This window comes from Mytilus galloprovincialis, chromosome 13, assembly GCF_965363235.1.
Source record: "Mytilus galloprovincialis chromosome 13, xbMytGall1.hap1.1, whole genome shotgun sequence".
Classification (NCBI taxonomy): Eukaryota; Metazoa; Mollusca; class Bivalvia; order Mytilida; family Mytilidae; genus Mytilus; species Mytilus galloprovincialis.
The window spans coordinates 5459781-5485554 of record NC_134850.1 but is presented as its reverse complement, the minus strand read 5'-3'; the positions used below and the strand labels follow the sequence as shown (position 1 = coordinate 5485554).

The 25774-nt window shown below is 32.4% G+C and overlaps 1 protein-coding gene across 1 annotated transcript; it reads right to left on the bottom strand.

Annotated features, from left to right (window-relative positions):
- Positions 1 to 995: 995 nt before the first annotated feature.
- On the bottom strand, positions 996 to 25774 carry LOC143056094 (uncharacterized). The gene is made up of 8 exons (XM_076229178.1): positions 25605 to 25774; positions 24916 to 24987; positions 23216 to 23290; positions 17316 to 17385; positions 12952 to 13094; positions 10045 to 10256; positions 7659 to 7820; positions 996 to 3406 (listed from the first exon to the last, which is right to left on the bottom strand). The coding sequence occupies exons 1-8, from the start codon at positions 25725 to 25727 to the stop codon at positions 2932 to 2934; spliced, it is 1332 nt and encodes a 443-aa protein (XP_076085293.1). The 5' UTR covers positions 25728 to 25774; the 3' UTR covers positions 996 to 2931.

Sequence of the window (25774 nt, the reverse complement as noted above, 5' to 3'; positions counted from 1 at the left end):
ATAAGACCTTCAGATTTAATTGATGGAATGACAATGTTTTTTTTTGACAAACCTTCTCAAAGGCAAAAATAAAGAGATTTTAGTCCCATTCATCGGTATAAATTCTATAATTTAGTGGATAAATTCATAGCTAACAGTGACGGATCATTGTAACATTAAAAAAATATCTCGCATAAACCAGCTAATTATTTTGATTTTAGCACCTATGATGAGTCTTATGTAGAAAAAATGCCCCTCTGGCTTATCAAATTTATAAGCCTGGTACCTTTGATAAATATTTACTCACTATATTCATTACTTATAATAAGAGGGCTGAGGAAAAGTTTAAAGTACAATATTTGCTGAACTTAACTTTTGGTAAGCCTTCATATGCTACAACAAGAATTTCAATGGAGTTCCTGTTAGACAGTATTCAAGAAAAACTTTAATTTATGGTGGTATCTTGAACTATACCAGTATCATGAGTTATCAATGTGCATTAGACCACATAAATGAATAATATGTCCAAAAGATAGGTATAAATTTAAAATCTATTATATATCTATCATTAACAAAATCAATCATCAAAAATTGCAAATACATAAATCAACTTAAAGCACTAATTACATATTAGACAACATAAATAAATACATCCCGTATAAGGGTGTCTAAAAAGGGGTTAAATAATAATTTTAGCACAGAGATGAGAATATAGATCTGACATACAGATCAAATAATTACCCCATAACATTTCAATTGCAATACCCCCGACATGATGATAAAATTAAAAAAATATCTCACACACTTTACAATATAACTCTCAATCATACTGATAATAATTAAAAGTTGCAGCTTTTATTTTTTTATTTATTTAAATTGTATTTTTTCACAAGCGGCGTAAAAAAAAAAAAAAAAAATTACCAATGTAGTCGATGAACCTATATATTTCTTTTCTAAAAGAATTGTGTAAAATTGTACATAAAATAATATGCTCATATAATTACATTAGATGCATGTTTCATCATAATACTTTATTCTGATTGGCTAATTGCACATCACATGTTATTCCTTAAGCAGTTGTATCACACAATAAAACTTTTCATTCATGATGACACGAGGTCCCACAATAAAGTGCACAGGTAAATGAAATAAAAACTTGATAAAAGGCGTGTTTTCATGATTCTATAGGTAAAAATGTAATTATAAGTATTGAATACTTTTTTTGTAATTTTATAGGGTTGTAAAAGCGTTGACCGTGCGCACATTTTTAGTATGAAGCGCTTCTGCGCTTCATACAAAATGTACTTCGGTCAACGCTTTTACACCCCAATAAATTTACAAAAAAGAGCATTCAATTCTTATATATATATAGATTCTACCACTGCATCGTGTGTAATACGATATTTATCCACTAGAGACAGTTAAATTTTCAAATTTAAAACGTGAGGCTTCCCTGAGGGTTTTAAGTATTTAAAATTTAACTGTCGAGAGTGGATAAATATCGTATTACACGAGATTTGGTGGTAGAATCTGTTTCTATAATGATTTTCTAACATTATGCAGGCAAACTTATACCTTCTTTTTCAATGATCTGCAAAAAGATGTGTTCTTTCTATGCGACGTCATCGGGCATGATTGCCTTTTTTCATGCCGTCACAATAGGAATTTCAGAGGAAAGCAAGAAAATTAGACGTCATTATCGGATTTTAACCAAGAACTGAGATCAAACGAACCACACGTTGATTAAATTTTTTTTATACAATGGTTGCAGAAAGGGATAAATTGACAAAGAATTAGAGAAATATATATATATATATATCTCGTCTAAACATCAACCCAACAATGTTAGATCTGTAAATTTGCTTTCACAAATTTTTTGTTATTCCCTCGCCAGGATTCAAACTCATGCTACTGAGATATCGTGACACCAAATCGCTTGCACTGTAGCCTCCCGCTAGACCACATGGGCTTCACAATAATAAAGCTTTCGGTGGCGTGTGTTACCTTTCCTTGTCAGTTTTAATCTAGCGTCATACTACAGTACATGCTATATAAGGCATGGAGATGTTATTGTTACAGATCAGCTCAATTATCTATAGTAAAGGATCCTACAAATTAATGTAAGATACAGTCACAGAAAATAATTATATTTATAAGTACGTCTGAGTCAGTGACAACTCTACAACAGATTCTAATAAGCTTTAAAAGGCAGAACATGCAAAATACGATTGAGTTCAAAAGAAGAATGATATTGCATGATTTATAAATAGACATTTAACAAAAACAAATAAGACACTTAATTACAGGAACATATAACATATGGTGAGGTTAACAATGTGTGTGTATGTTCAACCCTCCCCTAACCTGGGACAGGGGTGTAATGTTCCTCTGATATCGCATGTAATTTGTTGATCTAAATTGATATAAGTTGGTGGTAAGTTCAGAATTACAGAAGGAATAAGACCTTCTGATTTCTGATTATAAGATGGAATGAAAATGTTTTTTTTTTGACAAAAGACAATGTGTTTTTTTTTGACAAACGACAATGTGTTTTTTTGTTTTTTTTTGACAAACGACAAAGTGTTTTTTTTTGACAAATGACAATGTTTTATTTTTGACAAATGGCAATGTGTTTTTTTTTTTGACAAACCTTCTTTTTAAAAGCAAAATAAAAAGAGATTTTAGTCCCATTCATCAGTATAAATTCTATTATAAAGAGGCTAAACTTAAATTTGTAAGTGAAAGTGAATGTTCCGTTTACCAGTAAAAAAAATTATTTTGTATAAATTAACATTTTATATGCTACAACAACAATTTAAAGCAGTTCCTGTTAGACAAGTATTAAAAAAAAAACCTAAGAAATATCAATATTTAGTAGCAACATGAAAAAAATGAAATTTCAGCAACCCCCATTTTCAGCTTAAGATTTATATACCAGTGGATTAGATAAGTTTATTTTGTTCTGAAAAGTAAAAATGTTACACAATGGCCTTTATTCTCAAATTCTCCAACTACTTTGATCCCTTTTGAGTTACAATAATTATACTTTTTTATAATTTCTGCCGACTCTGGATTAAAAATATAAATATGTCCAATATAATGTCCTAAAAGTTCATCATCTGTGTCAGCTATTCTTCCAGGTCTTTGTTCTTCTTGGTTGTCACTATAGTTGGAACTGGTTTCAGATCCAAGGCTGTTACTAGACTCACTACAGTTGGAACTGGTTTCAGAACCATTTGGATTCTCTATAAAAACTATAACAGCTCCTACTACATACTCATAATTAAAACAACAGAGTGGAGATATGCCTTTTACAACATCTTCCCAGATTACATTTCCACTTTCAGTTGTACCATCTATAGGTAGCATTACTATGAATAGTGGTGAAGGATTACCATCATTGCCTTCAACCTTATAAGTTATTTTTCTGAAATAAATGGAATGAAATAATAATTAACCAATCATTTAAGTACAAATAACATTAAGAGCAATTTAAGGACAAGAGTGCACATGCTGAAATGTCTCACCTGGTTTACTGACCATGATTTAAGGAATAACAGTACTGTAATTGAAGAGTTGCCACCGTCAATTGTAGATTGTAGATTGTAGACAATTTTGGTCATGTTGAATTATTTGTAAATTGTACTTTGCTTAACATTATTGCTGTTTACAGTTTATCTCTATTTATAATAAATTTCAAGATAATAACCAACAAGAATGTATCCCAAGTACACGGATGCCCCATCAGTATTACCATTTTCTATGTTCAGTGGACTGTGAAAATGGGGGAACATCCCTAGTTTGGCATTAAAATTAGAAAGATCATCTCATAGGGAACATGTGTACGAAGTTTCAAGTTGATTGGTCTTCACCTTCATCAAAAACTACCTCAACCAAAAACTTTAACCAAAACTTTAACTTGAAGCCGGACAGATAGACAAATGGACGAAAGAACGAATGAACAAAAGAACGAATGGATGCACAAACCAGAAAACACAATGCTCATAAAAGGGGCATAAAAACTGCAAAATTTCTTTAAAATCACCATTCCAGGGGCAGTAACTCAACAAGGGCGTGTAGTATTCATTTGAAAATTTCAGATCCGATTAATCTTAATCAGATGAACATTTTTGCCAATTGTCAAATTTGCTCTAAATGCTTTAGTTTGAGAGATATAAGCCAATCAAAGAGCATGATTGCTCTGAGGGATACAGTTGCCATTGTTTTCATTTATATTAGTATTATTCTAAAAATATTTCAACTGCACATGTAAAATGTATCTGTGTCCTTTTTTTAATTTACATATTCTGAATAGGTTTTCAATTTTAAAAACTAGCCAATCCTCGATATAAGTGTATGAACAATGTTATTATTGTGATTTATTTTTGTACTATCAATTCCAAGTTTACTTTTTTACAGTAGTCACTGAGAGTAGGGAAAGGTATCTCACTTCGTACCTCATCACCTATTTTCCTACGTGTATTCTACTGACTAGGAGGAACCCCATTTCTAATTCACTAAATACTTAAGTTCAGTGGGCATGACTCCTTTATGTACAAAATCCTCTGTTTAAATTTCCGTTGCTTTTCATATAATTCGACATCTATTAACAACACTGATTTTTTTTTCTTCGAAGTATCGTCATATTTTGATTCTAATATTGAAGTATAAGGGCAACAACTCAAAACGATAATATAGAAGACTCCATTTCGATTGAAAGGGTGTTCTAGTTACACCTTGACATTATTGACTACATTTAAAAAAATTTAAATGTTGCACAGAATTTAAAATTATGCAACAACAATAACCCTCAAAAGCAGACAGACATAGAAATGATCTCTTTAGTTTCAAATTTATCAATGCCAATGGAGTGGGGAATCCAGAGCAACCATTCAGTCTGATACCCCTGCAGGTCAAGAAAACTATATGCATGTGCATAATTACCTAAACAAACCATAGACTTATGATTTGTAGCAAAGGCGAATATCAAATGTTAATCAAACGACCTAGATGGTTCTCCATTTCTTTATGGAAGTTTAATATAAAATATCAGTTTCAAAACGGTGAAATATAAGAAAAACTCCTTTTCAGTTCTAATCTGATTACCCTCTGTGACGTGTTTCTAAATATATAAAAACACTAAATATAAATACTACTTAATTCTGATTTTCGGTGTTGAAAAAACACGCATATAAAAAAGGGAAAAATCGAAACATAAAGATTATGAGAAGAAAATTATAGGAAAGTTGTTTAAATTCAATCCGTTTATTTGCTTTTACCTTTTAAAGCAAAACAATCTTAAGAATATGAGATGTTCCTCAATATTAAAAACAAAATGGTCGACGTGAGAGCAGAATTGAAAAGGAGTCGATGGTAAAAGTCTATATATATAGAGATTACTTGAAAGCAATCATATCCCAAAAAATTACCCATGTGTTATATTTTGAGCCATGTAGGCCATGTTGATTGGCAAGTGGGGTCATCGGACACATTTCTTAAAGTAGATACCCTATAGTGATGATTGTGGCCAAGTATGTTAAAATTGGCCAAGTAGTTTCAAAGGAGAAGATTTTTGTAAAAGTTAACAGATAACGGCGACGACGAACGACAAGTGATAAGTAAAGCTCACTTAACCTTTCAGGTCAGGTGAGCTAAAAATGAATTTTGTGTTCTGGAATATAATTTTGAAAGGGAAGAAAGTTATCTGCAGTCTTCAAAACTGTTTTAACCAGGTGCTTCGCAGGGCACAGCTTTATACAACCGCAGAGGTCTAACCCTGAACAGTTAGGGCAAATATGGACACAACATTCAAGCTTGATACAGCTCTGAATTTGGATCCTGATCAAATTTTTGACATAATATAGGTTTCTGAAACAAAACAAATGTCAAGATCTTACAACTCTATTGCACAAATACTGTGCAATTAAAGATTTCTTCTTGAAACTTTTCAAAAATTTGAAATTTGATAAATTTTGAGAAAAAAAATTGAACCCTTTTAAAAAATTTGAACCCCCATAACTTTTTGAATCCCCCCTTGGAGAAATTACCCCAAAACATGATCCCAGCCTTTTCATTGTAGCACAAATGTATATGGAACCTTGTAGTACAATTTCAGAGTGATCCAAACACTTAAACACAAGTATTAATGTCTGGGAACTAGAAAAATGCTTGTTTTTAGCTCTTTTTTGCTCCTAATTCCTGCATGAATGGGCCAGTAACCCCCAAACTCAATCCCAGCCTTCCTTTTGTGATTTGGAACTTTGAGGAACGCTTGTTTTTGGTCCCTTTTTGACCCTGTTGACACCATAACCATCAAAATGAATCCAATCCTTCTACTTGTGGTACAATTTCAGAGTAATTGAAATACTAACACACAAGTTATTATCCGGAAAGTAAAAAAATGCTTGTTTTTGCCCCTTTTGGGTCCCTAGTTCCTAAACTTTAGGGACCATCATCTGCAATATCAATCCCAACCTTCCATAAGAGGTATTGAACCTTCTTATCAAACATAAAGAGATCCTTTCACTTTTACTAAAGTTATTGTGTCTTCGGACAAAGCAGATGACATCATACCATAATACGACCCCAAAAATATTTTTTGCCGGAAAGGAAAATCAAATATTCAAATCAAATAAACATGACGAAATAATATCATAATATATTACATGTATAACCTTTATTTTTTCAAATCAAATTGTGTTCCCCCCCCCCCCTTCCACTTCTGGTTGTAAAATGAACAACACTCTCTTCAACATGTGGAACCCATGTCTAGCTGCAAGTTAATTCTAACGGGCCCAAACAACTATATAGTCTATGGTCACTGCACAATACAGTAATCAATGAATCTATGAACAATAAAATCATAACCCCCCCTTGATAAACCTGGAAAGAAGTGACCCCTCCTCTATCGGTTTCCATTTTTTTCATAACCCCCTTACTTTATGGCCCCCTCCCCCCTGGAGATAAATAATGACTGGTCCCCAAGTGATAAGAAAAGCTCACTTGGCCAGGTGAGCTAAAAATAACAGGTCACTCGCAATGCGCTTTAACATTTGATTTTATCTGACTTCATAGTAATTATTTCATTTTTGGGTCACTAGTTAGATATTTATAGTTAAAGTTGTTTCTATATCATAGAGAGTTTTAAATAGGTTTTAGTTTATAATGTTCATACTTTTATTCTATCTATGAATATTGGTGTGTATATAAACATTGGTATTATTGGTGTGTATATAAACATTGGTATTATTGGTGTGTATATAAACATTGGTATTATTGGTGTATATAAACATTGGTATTATTGGTGTGTATATAAACATTGGTATTATTGGTGTGTATATAAACATTGGTATTATTGGTGTGTATATAAACATTGGTATTATTGGTGTATATAAACATTGGTATTATTGGTGTGTATATAAACATTGGTATTATTGGTGTATATAAACATTGGTATTATTGGTGTGTATATAAACATTGGTATTATTGGTGTATATATAAACATTGGTATTATTGGTGTGTATATAAACATTGGTATTATTGGTGTGTATATAAACATTGGTATTATTGGTGTATATAAACATTGGTATTATTGGTGTATATAAACATTGGTATTATTGGTGTATATAAACATTGGTATTATTGGTGTGTATATAGACATTGGTATTATTCTTAATTACCTTTTAGATCTACAATTTTGACAATATGCAGTTTCACCAGTGGAACTATTGTTGTGGAGGAAGAAGAAATTCAAATAATATCTCAGCTTTTCTCTAAAGAATTTGGGAGGATTTTCATGCATTTGGTCAGGAATGCAGTTTGTGTCCTTTGCTCTATAATCCCTAAAAAAAAATCAATTGTGGACACATGAATTGAAGTTAAGCAATGAAATTATTTCAATGCTTCAAGACATGAACTAAAACATCTCTCATACATTTTGGTTCTTAAACTTTTCACTTTAAGTGTGTATGAAAAATGAGTGAAAAAACATGTGACATATGTACAATTAAATAAATAATTTAATGAAACTGAAACTTTTGAAATTTGACTTTTACCTTTTATGGTCCAATATTCAAAATCTAAATAGATAGTTAAATTCAGCATATCAAAGAACGCAAATATTTCAATTTTTGAAGAAAATTTTTTTTATTTTGGATCCTTTGGACCTCGATGTGGAAAGTTTATTTTGGAACTCGATTTGTATAAACTTAAAAACTGGATCCAAAATGAAAAATCTAAAAGCATGTTTGGATAAGGCATATAAAAAAGCCAAAAAATTCAATTTTGGTTAATTACAAACTAAGTTTAAATTTGGTTCCTTTTTGACCTTAATGTGGACCAATTTGAAAACCAGTCCAAAAATCAAAAATCTAAACACACAGTTAGACAAAGCATACCAAAGAACCCAGAGAATACATTTTTTTTTTCTAAATCAAACAAAATTTTTAATTTTGGACACTTTGGCTCTCCATTTGAATTAATTTCAAAATTGTCCACATATTAATAAACTGTTCTCACAGAGATATATCTGGATTTTTGGGAATATCGATAATGCAAATACATTGTATTGAAATTAAAATATTTAACATGTAAGATTTGAAATATTCAAAGTCAATTAACCATGACTCAAGGAACATGGATAAACGATCTGAATGGAAATGAGATGTACTAATGCTAATACAACACAAACCAAATACCATTGGCTTATCATAAGTAGTTTGAATTCCCTTTAAAAAACCTTAACACAAACTAGTACATGTAAACTATGATTGAGGGAACTGGGTCATATAATCTCCATGGTAAAAAGATATGCCAACGCTAATACAACTGCATACCAAATATCATTGACCCCCATAAACTGACCTAATCACAATCTAATACTTAAAAAACTAAGCTATAGTTTCAAAGTCAATAGACCATGACTAAAGGAGCGGGGTCAAATAATCTCCATGGATATGAGATATGCTAATGCTTATACAACTACATACCAAATATCCTTAACTTATCACTATTGGTTCCCCATAAACTGACCTAATCACAACCTAATACATGAAAACTAAGCAAAATTTTCAAGTCAATAGACCAGGACTGATGGGGTGGGGGCACTTTATAATCTCCATGGAAATGAGATATGCAAAAACAGCATAGCTATGTCTTGCTTTTTTACTCTGTCATGCGAGACAAAAATCTTAATACACCTTTGGATTAGGCGTAACCAAGAACCAAATAGTTCAGTTTTTAATGAAATCAAATGAAGTTTATTTTTTGACCCTTTGGACCTCAATGTTGACAAGTGAATGTACAAAAATGGGGCCCAAAATCTGATATCTATAACCCTATTAGATAAAGCACATCTAGAGAATCTTCAATTAAACCACATTGAAATTGGTCAAGAAATAAGCAATTTCAAAAATATTAGAAAAGTATAATATTGTTTTTTACACTTTTTTCTTGAACAAGGCCATCATCCCCAAAATCAATCCCAACTTTCCTTTTTACATGTAGGTATGGAACCTTGTGGATCAATTTCATAGAGATCAATAAACTCATACTCAAAATTTTTGTCCATAAACCAGAAAATCAAAGTTTGTTTGCCCTTTTTGGTCCCATTGCTAAACGGTTTGTGTCATAACGCCATAAATCAAACCGAAATTTACTTTTGAGAAGATTCATTCATATATACACAAGTTATTGTTCTGAAACAAGAAAAAAGAAAAACGCTTGTTTTGATCACTTATTCCTAAACTGTTAGGACAATAACCTCCAAAATCAAACCCAACCTTCCTTTCCAGGTATAAAACCTTGTATTACTATTTCCTAGCGATCCATATAGTAATACCGGTCCATATTCACATGTTATTGTCTCCAAACCAAATCTCTTCAGCTGACAAAGATGATGGTGACAACGTCATAACATTATACAACTGCTTTTGAGGTCATCTAAAAATAAGCTGTTTGAGGCAACATCTCACTATAACAGATTGCTAAACTTCATTATCATTTGCAAGGCATTGAGCACACTATAAATGATTTCAGAACAACATGTATTTAGAAGTCTATACATACTTGCAATTTACCACTTCTTTAACGTCATCCCATCTCCTAAACCCACATTTAGCACAATCTGTAACAAACTCTTCCTTTATGACATACTGTTGTAACAAGTTATTGATATCATCAGCATAATCCCTTGAATCAAGGCGTTTACCAAAATCAATCAATCTTCGCATGTCAGAAATGCGTTTGTCTCTAAGAAGTTGTGGCAACTTACTGTTTGCCTAAAATGAGAGATTTGTTGAAGACATTAAAATGCATTATTTCTACATAATCAAATCAAACTATAGGTTTTATTAAATAAAAAGTAGGATTTAAAGTTCTTTGATACATACATAGTTTTTGACCATATGCCTGGCATACCAATTTTTTTAGCTAGGTTGTAGTTGCATCCCCAAAATAATAACTCAGGGAAAGGGGGAACTTATTAAGAAAAGAGTGGTATGGATGACCTTCTAATCACAATCATTAGCTTCATCATTGGTCATGGAATATAATAAGATCCAGATGAAATATGTGAAAAGGTTAATGATTAAATCATAGGTATCTAAGACTAATCAGATTTTAAATGTTTTGTTAAAAACCAGTAGTAAATGTGTTAGATATTTGTTTAACTAATTTATCTCTCGACTCCATAAATAATCATGATAGCTATAGATATATATTTTTTTTATATTCAAAATTTTTATCAAGTTTGCAAGTTTAACGCTTAACCACAAGTCCTACAGAATTGGCTTGTAAATTTTCTTTCGTCCTGTGAAATTCTTCTCATATATTAATTTTATAATAGTATGATACTTAACAGGAGAGATTGTGCTTTATTTTCATATGATGAAGACATAATCTTTCAATCAGTTTAAAGGGCCACTGGCTGTTAAAATTCATGTTCCTTGATTTGACTCAAATTCTCATATTAGATTTATAACATACTAAAACGTATATCCAAATCATAAAAAGTCTCATATAAATAATTTACAAGGCATGGGCTAGATACTATGTAACATCAGTTCTTGTGTATTTAAGTCTAGAAGCCATCTAATTAACTATCAAGTTGATCTCCGCAGACTGTTTACCGTCATATTAACTATCAAGTTTATCTCCAAAGACTGTTTACAGTCATATTAACTATCAAGTTGATCTCCGAAGACTGTTTACAGTCATATTAACTATCAAGTTGATCTCCGAAGACTGTTTACAGTCATATAAGCAATATTAACATAAATATAGATATAATAGATAGCAAACTTGTGCAACTGGATTTTTATAGGTCTGTTTAATTTCATATTATAGGTTAAAAATATATGTTAATGATCGTTTTTACCAGTATAAGAATGATATTTTGTGGATCTTTTCAGTCAATCAAATGATTTACCTTTATTTCACTTTCAATGTTGACATGTTTTTTTTTTAAATAACTGAGCATGCAAAATTCCTGCTTAATCCATCTCTAGCTTAGGGGTTAAACCAAACGTCACATGAATATGTATGCAATGAGGTTGATTATTCACTTGTGAGTGAATAATTCATCATCAATGTTTCTAAGCCTTCTTTGACAAAATTGAACCATTATTTTACTTTCATTAATGATTGAACAAACTAGAGACTCTGAGGAGCCTCTGTGTTGCTCACCTTTGTCTATGTGCATATTAAACAAAGGAAACAGACGGATTCATGACAAAATTGTGTTTTTGTGAGGGTTATTTTTTTTTTAGATCTTACTTTACTGAACTTTCTTGCTGCTTACAATTATCTCTATCTATAATGAATTTGACCCAGTAGTTACAGTGGAAAATATTTTGTAACAAGAGGCTGTCACAACGACAGCAAACCAGATTTATTAATATTTATTTGTGTCCTGGCAATATCACAAGAACCATTACTGATGAATGGTGAAAGTGAAAATCGTCAATATCAAATTTGACCTCCATTTTGTCATCAGTATCAACATCTTAAAATTTGAAAAGCTTAGATTGAATGGTTCATGAGTAAATGCAACAACGTGAATGGAAACGCCATTTCACAATCTTTCAAGAACCATAACTCCTGAACGGTAAAAGTCAAAATCGTCATTATTGAACTTGACCTCTAATTTGCCATCAGTAACAACATATTAAAATTTCAAAAGCTTTGGTTGAATGGTTCATGAGAAAATGCACGGACACGACTGGAAACACCATTTTTCAATCTTTCAAGAACCATAACTCCTGAACGGTAAAAGTCAAAATCGTCATTATTAAACTTGACCTCCATTTTGTCATCAGTAACAACATATTAAAATTTGGGAAGCTTAGGTAGAACAGTTCATGCGTAAATTCACGGACACGACTGGAAACTCCATTTTTCAATCTTTCAAGAACCATAACTCCTGAACGGTAAAAGTCAAAATTGCCATTATTGAACTTGACATCTAACTTGCCATCAGTAACAACATATTAAAATTTCAAAAGCTTTGGTTGAATGGTTCATGAGAAAATGCACGGACACGACTGGAAACACCATTTTTCAATCTTTCAAGAACCATAACCCCCGAACGGTAAAAGTCAAAATCTCCATTATTGAACTTGACCTCCATTTTGTCATCAGTAACAACATATTAAAATTTGGGAAGCTTTGGTTGAACGGTTCATGAGTTAATGCACGGACAACATTTGACAGCAGCCCGCCCGCCCGCCCGACCGACCGACCGCCTGCCCGCCGTACATCCCCAAATCAATAACCGACATTTTTGTCACAAAAATCCGGTTAAAAATTAACAAAATTTATGAAAATTAATAAAAATTTACTATAAGGGGCAATAACTCATTTTGGTCATGTTGACTTATTTTCAAAGTTAGTTTTTCTGTGTATTTGTTTATTCTACATTGGCTTGCGATATATGGTGAGGGTTGACAGACACTGTATATAATTGACAATAGTTACCTTATATATTCTATGATTTGAATTTTTGAAGAAGTCATGAATTTTACCAATTTTTAATTGCAAAACAGCCATTATTGTCAGGATTGTGTCAATTGTGCATGTGTTAAACATCCCATCTGTATCTTCTTTCTCTGTTATCATTTCTGAAAAAAGATAAGTGACAATTAATCGTTCATTAAGACCCTTTAAGCTTTTTAAGTATGATAGACAAATTCACATTTATAACAATACATATAGATATTTGGTTGGGATATTGATGTTATAGATTTATCTTATATCTATGTTTTAATTATTTATTCAAGTTTTCAGGGCCTCAAAATAGTCGTCAAACTGAAATGCCCTGATAGTTATGTGACTTCATACAAAATATCATTGATCTATTACAAGTAGAACAAACTTGAGCAGAAAACTTTAAGAGTCTTCACTGTTGCTGGAAAAACAATAAAGTGCAACTTGTCTAATTGTTTAATTTTAAACACCCTTTTGACCTATATGTGGACTTATTTAAACCAGGTGCTCTGCAGGGCGCAGCTTTATATGACCACAGAAGTCGAATCTTGAACAGTTGGGGCAAGTATGGACACAACATTCAAGCTTGATACATACAGCTCTGAATTTGGATTGTGATCATATTTTTGACATATTATGAATTTCTGACACAAAACAAATGTCAAAATCTTAATTTATTGCACAATATTGTGCAATTAAAGATTTTTTTTTTAATTTTTTCAAAAATTTGAAATTTGAGAAATTTGAAAAAAAAGAAAATGAAAACAACTACCACCACCCTTTTTTTAAAGCAATTAGTCCAAAACCTGACATTTCTTTATACATAATATACAAGTAGTGTAAGGGAGGTAAATCCGAACATACCCAACATTGTATGTTAAATGTTTAGAATTACCTCCCTTACACTGCTTTTAAATTGTCTTAATTGTTCATTGACCAGAATTACCTAGTTTTCCCCCTTTTTTGCCCCTAATTCCAAAACATTTTGAACCATAAACCCCAAAAGGCAATACGAAGCATCCCTTCATGGTATGGAAACTTGTGGTTTAATTTCAGAGAGAGATTCATACAAAAATTATTGTTTGAAAACTACAAAAATGAATAATTTGGGCCCCCTTTTTGTCCCCAAATTCCTAAACTATTGGGACCATAACCCCAAAAATCAATCCAATACTTCCTTCAGTGGCATTGAACCTTCATGTAAAAATTTATAGAGATCCATACACTTCAACACAAGTTATTATTTGTAAACTAGAAAAATGCGTCTTTTTGGCCCTTTTTTTGCCCCTTATTCCTACATATTCAGGAAAATTTACCCCCAACTGTATCCCAGCCTTCCCTGTGTTCTATGGAACAATGTCAGAGAGATCCATACAGTTACACACAAGTTATTGTCTTGAAACTAGAAAAATGCTTGTTTTTGGCCCCTTTTTGGTCCTCATATCCTAGACTGATTGCCCAATAACCGCTTAAAATATATCCCAACCTTCTACTTATATGGTATTTAACATTGTGGTACAATTTCAAAACAATTGAAATACAAATACACAACTTTTTGTCCTGAAACTAGATAAATGCTGTTTTTGGCCCTTGGGGCCCCTAATTCCTAAACCTTTAGAACCATAACCCCCAAAATAAATCCCAAGCTTCCTTTTGTGGTTATAAACATTGTGTTCAAATTTTATTGATAAAATTACTTATTCAAAAGTTATCATCTGGAAACAATCTGTCTTCGGACGACGCTAACAATGACAACCCTAACGACGTCGACAACGTGATACCAATATATGACCAAAAAGTTAATTTTTGTGGTTGTATAAAAACAGGGCCTGATTTCAAAAATCTAAATAACTGTTAGATTCAACATGTTAAAGAACCCTTTGAATTCTAGGCTCAAACCCCATTGATATTGGTCAAGAAATAAGCAAAGTACAGTCAAACCTGTATTAAGCAGTCAATACCAAAAGTGATTGCTCAAGAGAGATGACCTTCAAGGAGGTTCACCCCCAAAATATTCTGATTGCAAAATTGCTGTGACTGGGATCTGGGCAAATTGTTGTAGTGTTGTCAATAGGTTGAGTTTTCATATTTGCGAACAGAGAGTTAAATAAAATGGCCTATATCATAATATTCACATGGGAATATTTCACTGGTACAGTTTTCAATGGAAACTAAAAAGTGTGGAACAATGGGAACTCAAGACTTCACCTTCTATTGCACGATCTTTGTTGCAAATGGGTTTCAACTATTTTGACAACATATATCTTCTTTGAAATTTTTGGTACTTAAAAACAATAAAATGACAGTTGTTAACACTTGAAATGACGATTTTATTTCAAAATTAGGTGACAGGTGACCGCATTAGACAGGTGACTGTTGAAATGAGTTAAATTATATAGAGAAAATGTTTGGGAAGGTCTGAAAGTGACAATAAGAGGCAGATGACAGCTGTAGCAAGGTAACAGTTAAAGTAGGTTTGACTGTATTAGAAATTAACTGTTTTTGGCCTCTTTTTGCCCCTAATTCCTATATGGCCCAAAATCAATCCCAACTTCCCCTTTTTAATTAAAACCTTGTGGTACAATTTCATCCAGATCAAAAGACTTATACGCAAGTTATTAGATATAGGAAGATGTGGTGTGAGTGCCAATGAGACAACTCTCTATCCAAATATCAATTTATATAAGTAAACCATTATTGTCTAGAAACCAAATGTCTTTTCTCTTCAGATTACTAAGACATTGCAATACCATTGATATCATAGTGGTTCAGGGGTTAAAAAATCCACTAGCCGACGCCCGGGACTAGATCATTTACGCCTCGGGCAATTAAAATGTGTAATCCGATATGCCCGACGGACTAGTAACAAAAAAAATATTGACGTTTCCAAAATAGAAAGTGAAAAATCCCTTCATCACTATTCTATGTTAGCCATTTCAATTCAATTAAGTCACCCAGGATTCCAAGAATTTGAACTGGTTTGTACAGGTTCTGTTGTACATATTTTAAAACTAGAACAAATAAGTTAACTCTGGCATGTCTGGGTGGCCTGGTATCATGTGTTGATTGCAATTCTCGTACTGTAAATATCGATTTCTCATACCATGGCTTGGGGTATTGTACATTGCTTATCGTGCCGAGATTTTCAATGAACAGTATTTGGGGGTATGATGTATTGATTGGTATTGACCTGTCTTGTTGCACAGCTCTTGAGTACGAAACCATGCCACAAAATATTTCTTAATATTTTAGTACGGGAACCCCAGGAAATTCGTCAGTTTCAAAACGAAAAACGGTAGATGAAGGGAGTAACAAGGCTGAAAATTCATCCCCCAAAAATGCTAAATACGACAGGTAAAAGCCGCGGAAAAAAATAATAGTGTCCAGGACAGCAGAGCTGTCAAGTCTTTAGCGCGAGACTCACACATGTTCATGCTTATTTGGCGGCATTTTCCTTTGATCTATTATTTTTTACTCTTTGATCTTTACAATTTGCCCAAAAAATCATGCATTCATTTCCTGAAAAGTTGGCAGAACTGAGACACAATGATTCCCCTGGCAAGGTTGGCTGTTGCTGATGAAAAAAACAGACAATGCTCTGTGAATATTGCCGTTACTTGCCCCAAGCACGCCAATAAAAAGTGTGCTTTGAATGTGGGAACAACTAAGTTAGGTTAGGCACAAAAAGAATAAATAACAGATCAACAAAAATTATCAAATACAGTGTATAATATGTCTCCTTCAAAACAAAGGACACCCACTTTGTATTATGCAGCAAACTATTTATTTTTAAAGCATACTAGGGCTAGGAGGTCAGTTTTGATGGACTAGCAGTTCTTCCAACAGGGCTAGTAAAATCCTGCTGCCAATAAGTCTTGGGCTAGCTAGCTGTAACAACATTTTTAACCCCTGTGGTTGTACCAAAAGCATAAAATTAAGGCAAACAATATAAAGTGGAAGTTCCTTGACCTTATTTCCTAATCAATCAAGATGCATGATACCAGAAAGACAAAACTGAAGATCGTCAAAGTCAAATATGACATAATTGGACCATTTTTTATAACGTCTCAGCAATTCAGTTTCTTTATTACTTTTCTAAGCTACATTATTTTTTGAAAAGACACTTTACCCACTTTGCAGCATGAAGATTAAAAAGACAATTGAGAAACTGAAAAATCATTTATATTGCAATAATGTAAAGTTAAAATATGTTATGCAAATAGTAACAACATGTTAGAACTTAACCATTGGTTTTCAAATTCATTGCATCCAGCCACCCAACCTTCTTACTACCCCAAAAAATAACTGAATTTTCAATTGGAAAATCTGGTAAAAGATTTTAAAAACTCTATTACCTAAAAATTGCAAGTCATCAGCTTCTTCTGGTTGTACTCTTGAAAATGCTGAATATCCTCCAGTTGCACCCTGTAAAAATAAAGCAATATTATTAAAATTCTTAAGATTAGTTAACTATCATAAAATTCTATAATTCTTTATATCAGAAATATACAAATTGTTTCTGAAAATCCAAAAAAATATTCAGTGACCAAAAAGTAAAATAACACAAATACAGAACTTTCAAGTAAAATTCAAAACAAAAATAAAATTGAGAATGGAAATGGGGAACATGTCAAGGAGACAACTATCCAACTAGAGCAGACAACAGTCTAAGGCCACCAATAGGTTTTCAATGCAGGGAGAAAATCCTGCAATAAGAAGGGGGTCCACAGTTGGCACCTAAACAAAATTGTGTACTAGTTCAGTGAAAATGGACATCACACTAAACTCAAAAACATTAAATGAACTAAAATTAAAAAACATACAAGACTAGCAAAGGCCACAGGCTCCTGACTAGGGACAGGTGCAAAAATGTGGTGGGGTCACGCAGGTATTGTGAGATCTCAAAATCAAAAGTTCAAACACAATAAAGTAGGGAAAACAAATATTATATTCCTGACTTGGTACAGGCATTTCTTTTGAAGATACATTGGGAATGTATCCATGGACACAGATGATGCCCCCTTTTGCATATAAAATTATAAAGGACAAAACATAAGAACATTAATCAAAGTGCTTCTAAGCAAAGAAGGGTAAATATTGTTTCTATTTTTTTCAGTAAAAATTGCAATATATAAAGCATTGGTTGTAGTTGATTCAACTACAATTATGGACAAAGGAAGATAAGTCCAATTTTAAAAATCAATTTTAACAATGACATCATTGATATTTTTAGAACAGATATTACATTCTTATTTTTCCATTTGTAAAGGACCATAACTCTAGAATAGCTGAAGTGACACCACCAAAATTCAAACTTGATCTGTATTTTTTGTGGTACTTAGCATTGTGTATAAGTTACATAACATTTGGTTGAGGCTAAAGTTAGAGAACGGAAACATAAAAATTCAGCATTTTTCATTTGTTAAGGGCACAACTCTAGAACCGTAAAATTGAAGCCACCAAAATTTAAACTTGATCTATTATTTGTGGTATAAAAAAGGCAAATTAAACCTGTTTTCATAGCTGGCTCTCACTTGTATGACAGTTGCATTGAGTTTCGTTATATTGAGAACAATGATTGAGCAAAGCAAACAAAAAAGGTAATCAGATGCTCTGCAGGGCACAGCTTTATATGACCGCAGAGGTCGAAACCCTGAACAGTTGGGGCAAATATGGACAAAACATTCAAGCTTGATACAGCTCTGAATTTGGATAGCGATTAAATAGTTGACTCAGCATAGGTTTCTGACACAGAATGAATGTGGTCTAATGAACTTTTTTTTGCTTTTGAGCAATTCACTATGCTGTTGAATATTAATACCCTAAAAAAAAAAAAATTTGAAGAAATTATCCCCCTTTCCTGTTTTCCAAAAATAATCTCAATTAAAATTACTAATAGAGTTTGCAACAATAACTACTCATTTAAATACATCATAAAATATTAGAATATCAAATGTCAAACAGTCATGTTTAAAATTAATATTAATTAATAGTAACTTCTAATTTTTTTTTACAGCTAATCATCTCAAGACAATCATTATTTCTTATTATCCATATAAACAGACAATTTTAGTAAAGTTTGTTAAATCATGTCAGTACCGAAGTACTGACTACTTAGCTGATGATACCCTCAGGGACTGATAGTCCAACAGCAGAGGTATCAAACCAGTGATGTAAAAAATTGAAAATAACACGTTAAATAATTCTATGCGTCCGAAGTGCTTTTCAGGATTTACCTTCATCAGGAACACTCAAAGCCAAACATTTGAAATCCAAAGATGTACAAATACTGAAACCATTGAAGAGCCGTATGACAAAATGCTTGTTTTGGCTCTTTATTCCTAGACTGTTTGCCCCATAGCCCTTAAAATAAATCCCAACCTTCTACTTATGGTATCAAACATTGTGGTACAATTTCAGAGCAATTGAAATACATATACTTATATACACAACTTATTGTCTTGAAACTAGATAAATGCTTGTTTTGGGCCCCTAATTCCTAAATCTTTGGGACAATAACCCCCAAAATCAATCCCAACCTTCCTTTTGTGGTTATAAACATTGTGTTAAACTTTTTATTGATTTTTATATATTTACTTATTTGTCTAGTTTGAAACTGGAATTTAGTGAAGGACAATATTGTATATGATTAATAAGGGTCAACCATTTAAATTCAAAGAGGGTTAGGTTTTTTTTTTCCTGAGATTTTTTGTTTTGCATATAAAATCAATTATTTTTTTCCTAATTTTACACTATAAGTTATGGGATAAATCTGGATACAGAATATCTATTTTTGAAATATGAATATTTATGAAATTACTGGTTCCCTTTTAAAACAATCTGAAAAATTGTGAAAGAGGCCTAGGGACTCTTAATCTTTTCAATTTCATTTCATGCTACCTTTTTTTACAGTCAATATAATATTTTATTTTATTGCCCCACTGGTAATATAATTTTCTATGTTTAGTGGACCTTGTAAAAACTCTAATTTGACATTAAAATTAGAAAGATCATAGCATAGGAAAAGAAAAACTCATATCAAAGGGAACATGTGTACTAAGTTTAAAGTTGATTGGACTTCAACTTCACCAAAAACTACCTTGACTACCATAATAACTTTAACCTGAAGCGAGACAGATGGACGGACAAACCAATGGACAACAAACAGACCAGAAAACATAATGCCCCTATACTTATTACTATCTGTGTGGGGCATAAACTAGAGGCTCTAAAGAGCCTGTGTCGCTCACCTAGGTCTTTGTGTATATTAAACAAAGGACACAGATGGATTAATGACAAAATTGTATTTTGGTGATGGTGATGTGTTTGTATATCTTATTTTACAGAACATTCTTGCTGCTTATAATTATCTCTATCTATAATGAACTTGGCCCTGTAGTAACAGTGGAAAATATTTTGTAAAAATTTACAAAAAATTACAAAATTTATGAAAATTGTTAAATATTGACTATAAAGGGCAATAACTCCTTAAGGGGTCAATTGACCATTTTGATCATGTTGACTTATTTGTAGGTCTTACTTTGCTGTACATTATCGCTGCTTACAGTTTATCTCTATCTATAATAATATTCAAGATAATAACCAAAAGCTGTCAAACTCTCTTAAACATACCAATTCAGGGGCAGCAACCCAACAACAGGTTGCCTCATTGGTCTGAAAATTTCAGGGCAGATAAAACTTGACCTAATGAACAAATTTTATCCTGAAAGATTTGCTCTAAATGCTTTGGTTTCAGAGCTATAAGCCAAAATCTACATTTTACCCCTATGTTCTATTTTTTGCCATGGTGGCCATCTTGGTTGGTTGGCAGGGTCATGCCACACATTTTTTAAACTACTGTGGATTCATTATTATTCGTTGGATACCAATTTTCGTGGATTTCGTGGGAACAGTTGAACCACGAAATTAAATGTTCAACGAATGACAAATTTTCTTATGACTTGTATGCAGACTTCGGCAAAACCACGAAATCAAATATCCACGAACATGTAAGTTTTCCTCAATCCACGAAAATTGGTACCCACGAAAATAAATGAATCCACAGTATATACCCCATTCAGGGGTTAAGAAATCCACTAGCCCGACACCCGGGACTAGAGCATTTGCACCTCAACTTAAACTTTTATTTCAAGTATTTTCAAGAAGAATAATGTGGAAAGAACTACATAAACTTAATAGACAACTTTGACAGCGTACACAGAGTTTTGTGTCCATCTTTGGTCTGTGACAAGTCAACATCCGGTAATAGGAAAAATGTTTTTTGCAAAAAAAAAAGTACAGTGCTGACAGCATGATATTGTATTAATAAAGAGTTTAAGGCAGATTTTAATTCACTTATTTTTAACATTTCGTATGTGGACTGTCAATTTAACAATTTACGTTTCAATGTCAATTATTCAGGCATTGTGATGATGCCAACATTTTAATAATGATTGTTTTTGTGACTAAGTCTTACAGGATTGAAATTTGAATCAGAAGAAAAATACCAAGCTGACTCAAACATTTGTTGGAAGTCCGGGCTATCAGGTTTGATTTGCTGGGCTAGCAGTTCTATAAACAGGACTAGTCCTGGGCTAATGAGCTGTAACTAAATTTTTTAACCCCTGCCATTGATGATTGTGGCCAAGTAGTTTCAGAGGAGAAGATTTTTGTAAAAGTTTACAGATGACGGACGAGGGACGCCAAGTGATGAGAAAAGCTCACTTGACCTTTCAGGTCAGGTGAGCTAAAAAGGAACAAAAAGTCTAGAGGAAAGGCAGTAAAAGATCAGAAAATTTTGTAATTTAATACAGACTAAAAGATCTCACTGAAAGTCCCCCTCTCCTTAAACGGATAGTAGCTACGATTTTCATTAAAATTACTTTTTTAATCTATATGCCGGATTTTGTACAAAAAGCAAAATAATTATGATTAAAACAATTACTGGTTACGTTCCATTAAGCATTTAGAAGCTTTTTAACGTTTAACACCTACATTTATTTATTATCTATAGATAATAATTCGATGTTAAGCCCAACCCTTATTCATATGACCTTTACTCTTCAGTTCCCAATGCGCAATCGCAAATTGTGCCTCGAAGGGAAAATGGTCGAACAGGGGAATGTTGTCGTGGAAATGGTACGCGAATTTACAGTTTCAGTGAGAATAGAAACAAAAAAGAGGTGCAGACAAGTTATTGTAAATTAAAAATAAAAAGCGTCGATGAGATCGGTCAATAAAATCACTCAAAACACCTGCGACGCAGGCAAAGTCAAACAGAAGTAGCCGACGGTTTGCGTAATGTTTACATTTCTTAAATTTTCCAGATCACATGAAAAAAAAAATCAACGTGTTCATAATTGTCAAAAATATGTTTATAAATTTACGGGCAGTAATCTCCCACCTTAGAAGAAATTAGAAATCAACTTCCTAAACTTTAGTATCATTCTTCAAGTGTATCCTTCATGGAGGCCCCGATTTAACACACACACGTGTATACATTATCGGCATGGTTTGGTCATACAAATGTAATAACAAGTGTATAATATCGCCATTGTTAGAGAATCTTGGGTTGGAATAATATGCCGGTATTTATTATATTTTTTATTTACATAATTTGATAAATGGCGTCAAATATGTACGTTTAATAAAGAGTAATTATCAAAAATGTAAGAAAACAAAAAGCACGTGTTCGTATCTATATATATCTTGGTTAGCTCACTCGCTATGTCGGCAAAGTTCGGGAAGTAAACCCGATGCATAATTAATGAGGTGAATAGGCACACAACACGATATGAATTATCAATTATTACCACTTCTGTAGTTTATTAAAATATTTTAGCGATCTTATTGCTTATATTTAGTACATATCTTTGATTTTAGCAGCTTTAAAACTTGTTCATAATTTTGTCAAAATCGTAGCTACTATCCCTTTAATACAATAAGGTTTAAATTGAATGGAATAACTTATAAAAAATGAAAATAAAACTTTATAAATTTCTTCCGTTCAAAGCCATTTTCTGGATTTACCTTCATGGAAACACTCGAAGCCAAAAGTCTGTTTGTTTATTTAATACATTTTTTTATAATATTCACATGGAGAAAAATTGTGGTCAAACTAAAAAAATGACAATTAAATCAACAGAAAATACATGATCCCAGTCAACAATATTCATGACAATGTACTTATTTCTTATACAATATATACAGAATCCTGGTACTGATAAAACATAATAAAGGCACACTTAAAACTTACTATTTCTTGGCCATTAATCTCATGTGCATGTAAGTTTTGTGATTCCTCTCTTTGATCATGGTTATTTTCTGTTGTCTGAAACAAAAACGGGGTCATTAAAACAAAAGCCAAAATAAATAAAACCAGATGTGGTATGAGTGACAATAACAATGAGACAGGAAGAAGACAGATTTATCCGAGTTTTCGGCACAAACTAGTTAACTGTATATGACAACTAAAAATGAGGTGTATCAACTGATATCAACGGTCAAGGATTGTTTTATTGTAGGTCTTACATTTAATTTATTTCCAATTTCAAAGTATTTGCTCAAGAAATTTAACTGCTCCTTGTTGTTATAGAAAACATATCATCTGCTTTTGCAGTTGTTCACTTTCATACCAGTAATTTGAAATAATCTGCTTTTATAATTTAATATACGCCTCCAGGTGCGGGAATGCCTTGTTGTATTGAAGACCTGTTGGTGACCTTCTGCTGTTGTCTGCTCTATGGTCAGGTTGTTGTCTCTTTGGCACATTCCCCATTTCAATTCTCAATTTTAAAGTCTAAAAATTTGTGAAAAACAATCATAGAGCCTTTAACATTTTTGATAACTACAGTTACCTATAGCTAAAATAGGGCTGCATTTCTTTCTAACACAAACAACACAAACAGTTAAGCGCCCAAATGTTTTGATCATTTGTTTCTAACATACGTTTGCAAAGTTTACATAAACTTTAACAAACTATGCACTCCCTAAAAATGCGTCTACAGATTGCTGTTCATCGTTTGTTCGAAAAACTGCTACATTTGTTTCTAACTTCACCCTGATTAAACGATGAATTTGTTTCTTCCTTTGTTAAAAGTCTGTTTACCAACAACATGTGCATATATTGAAAGTTCAAACAGGGTCAGTAAACACTTATTAAGCAATGTTTTGTTTCTTCTTTTGTAGTGTTTAGAAAACAACAAGAAATGCCACAGGATGTTTATAAAATTTTGGTTAGAAAGAAATGCACTCTAATACTGGCCCTGGAATGCCAGGATGTACGTGAAGATTTGTTGTGCCATTGCTTTTTAGCTACACAACAGAATATATATGCCAATGACCAATCAAACTTATATTATATTGGCTCATAATTTTACAAATCTTTTTTAGATCAATAGTTTTTTTTTCTGTTAATTTTTCATTTTTTTTATTTTATATATAATTACGATTAATCTAAGTTGCAAGTTTTAATTGAAACCAACTCCTGTATAATTATCTTTCTGGAAATGTGTTTTATAATCACCTTACTATAGCAATTAATCAGAAATTAACATTTTGACAATCGATCATGCATAGTATTTGCAATATCAACAATCAACTGTTTTCTATTTTGATATGTTTAAGACTGGAAAGAAATACTTCTTTACTTAGTTTAAACATATTCCTTTATAGTGGATTGGGAAACAAGATTTGCAACTGATATTAATCCCTTTTCACTTTGCGGTTGCGAATGCTGCCTTGTAGCAGCATTAGCCTGCTGTTTTTCGAAATCTACAAGGGTGTCTTTAACCTGCAAGAGATATGGCTCTCTATTATTAGGGGTCAGCCATTTATCGTCTCCTTGGGATGGACTATCATCGCTTCCTCAAGACCATACTGGCAAATGGTGTCAAGGAAGAGCCGAAAACAGAAATTTTCATCCCAGGATGGAAATCGAACAACTTCTTCACTTACCTCTCCTTCAACATGTTCAACAACTTCTAGGTTTTGTAAGCTCTTTTCAAGGTCATGGTTAACGTCTGCTGACTAAAACAAAAAAATGGTTTTGGTAATTAACAGGTAAAAATGCTGTTTGCTTTTTTCTTAAATTCAATTTTGTTATTTCTCTAGACTTTTCCTAGTATGAGTGCCAATGAGACAACTAACAACCGAAGGCACAATTTGTAAAAAGTAAACTATTATAGATCAAAGTATGGGCTTTAACATGGAGCCTAGGATTACACAACAGAAAGCTATAAATGGTCCCCACAATTACAGTAATTTATTTCTAAAATATGTGATGAAGTTAGTTAAAGATGCACCACTAGTACTAATGGTCATAATCAGTGATTTTTGTTACCATTTTGCATTTGCATGGAGACTGCATATAACCCAGTCCACTCCATCATGGTTCATGAGGTTTGAAACTATTAATTCATGTCCATGTAAAAGTGTGTTAACATTGTACATCAGTTTAAGTTTACTGTAAATTTGGAATTTTGGCGTCAGGATATTTTGGTGGTTTTCTCTCAAAAGGCATGTGTTTTATTTTGGTCAGCTTCATCCAATTGATGTGTCATATTCAGTTTTTAATAGTTTTGAGGCACAAAATAAACCAAATAAACCAAATTAAACTACAACCAAAAAAACGAATATGCATTTACCTGAAATTGTACTGTGTCTTGTGCTTTTCTCCTTGACTCTTGTATTTCTTCATGATTGGATGAAAAATCCATTTGTCTATCTAAGCGTTGGACTGGTTCCACTGTGACTGGATCATTCTCCATTTAAAGAGATTTATTGAGGAGGTAAGTGCTACAAAAACATGACCTAT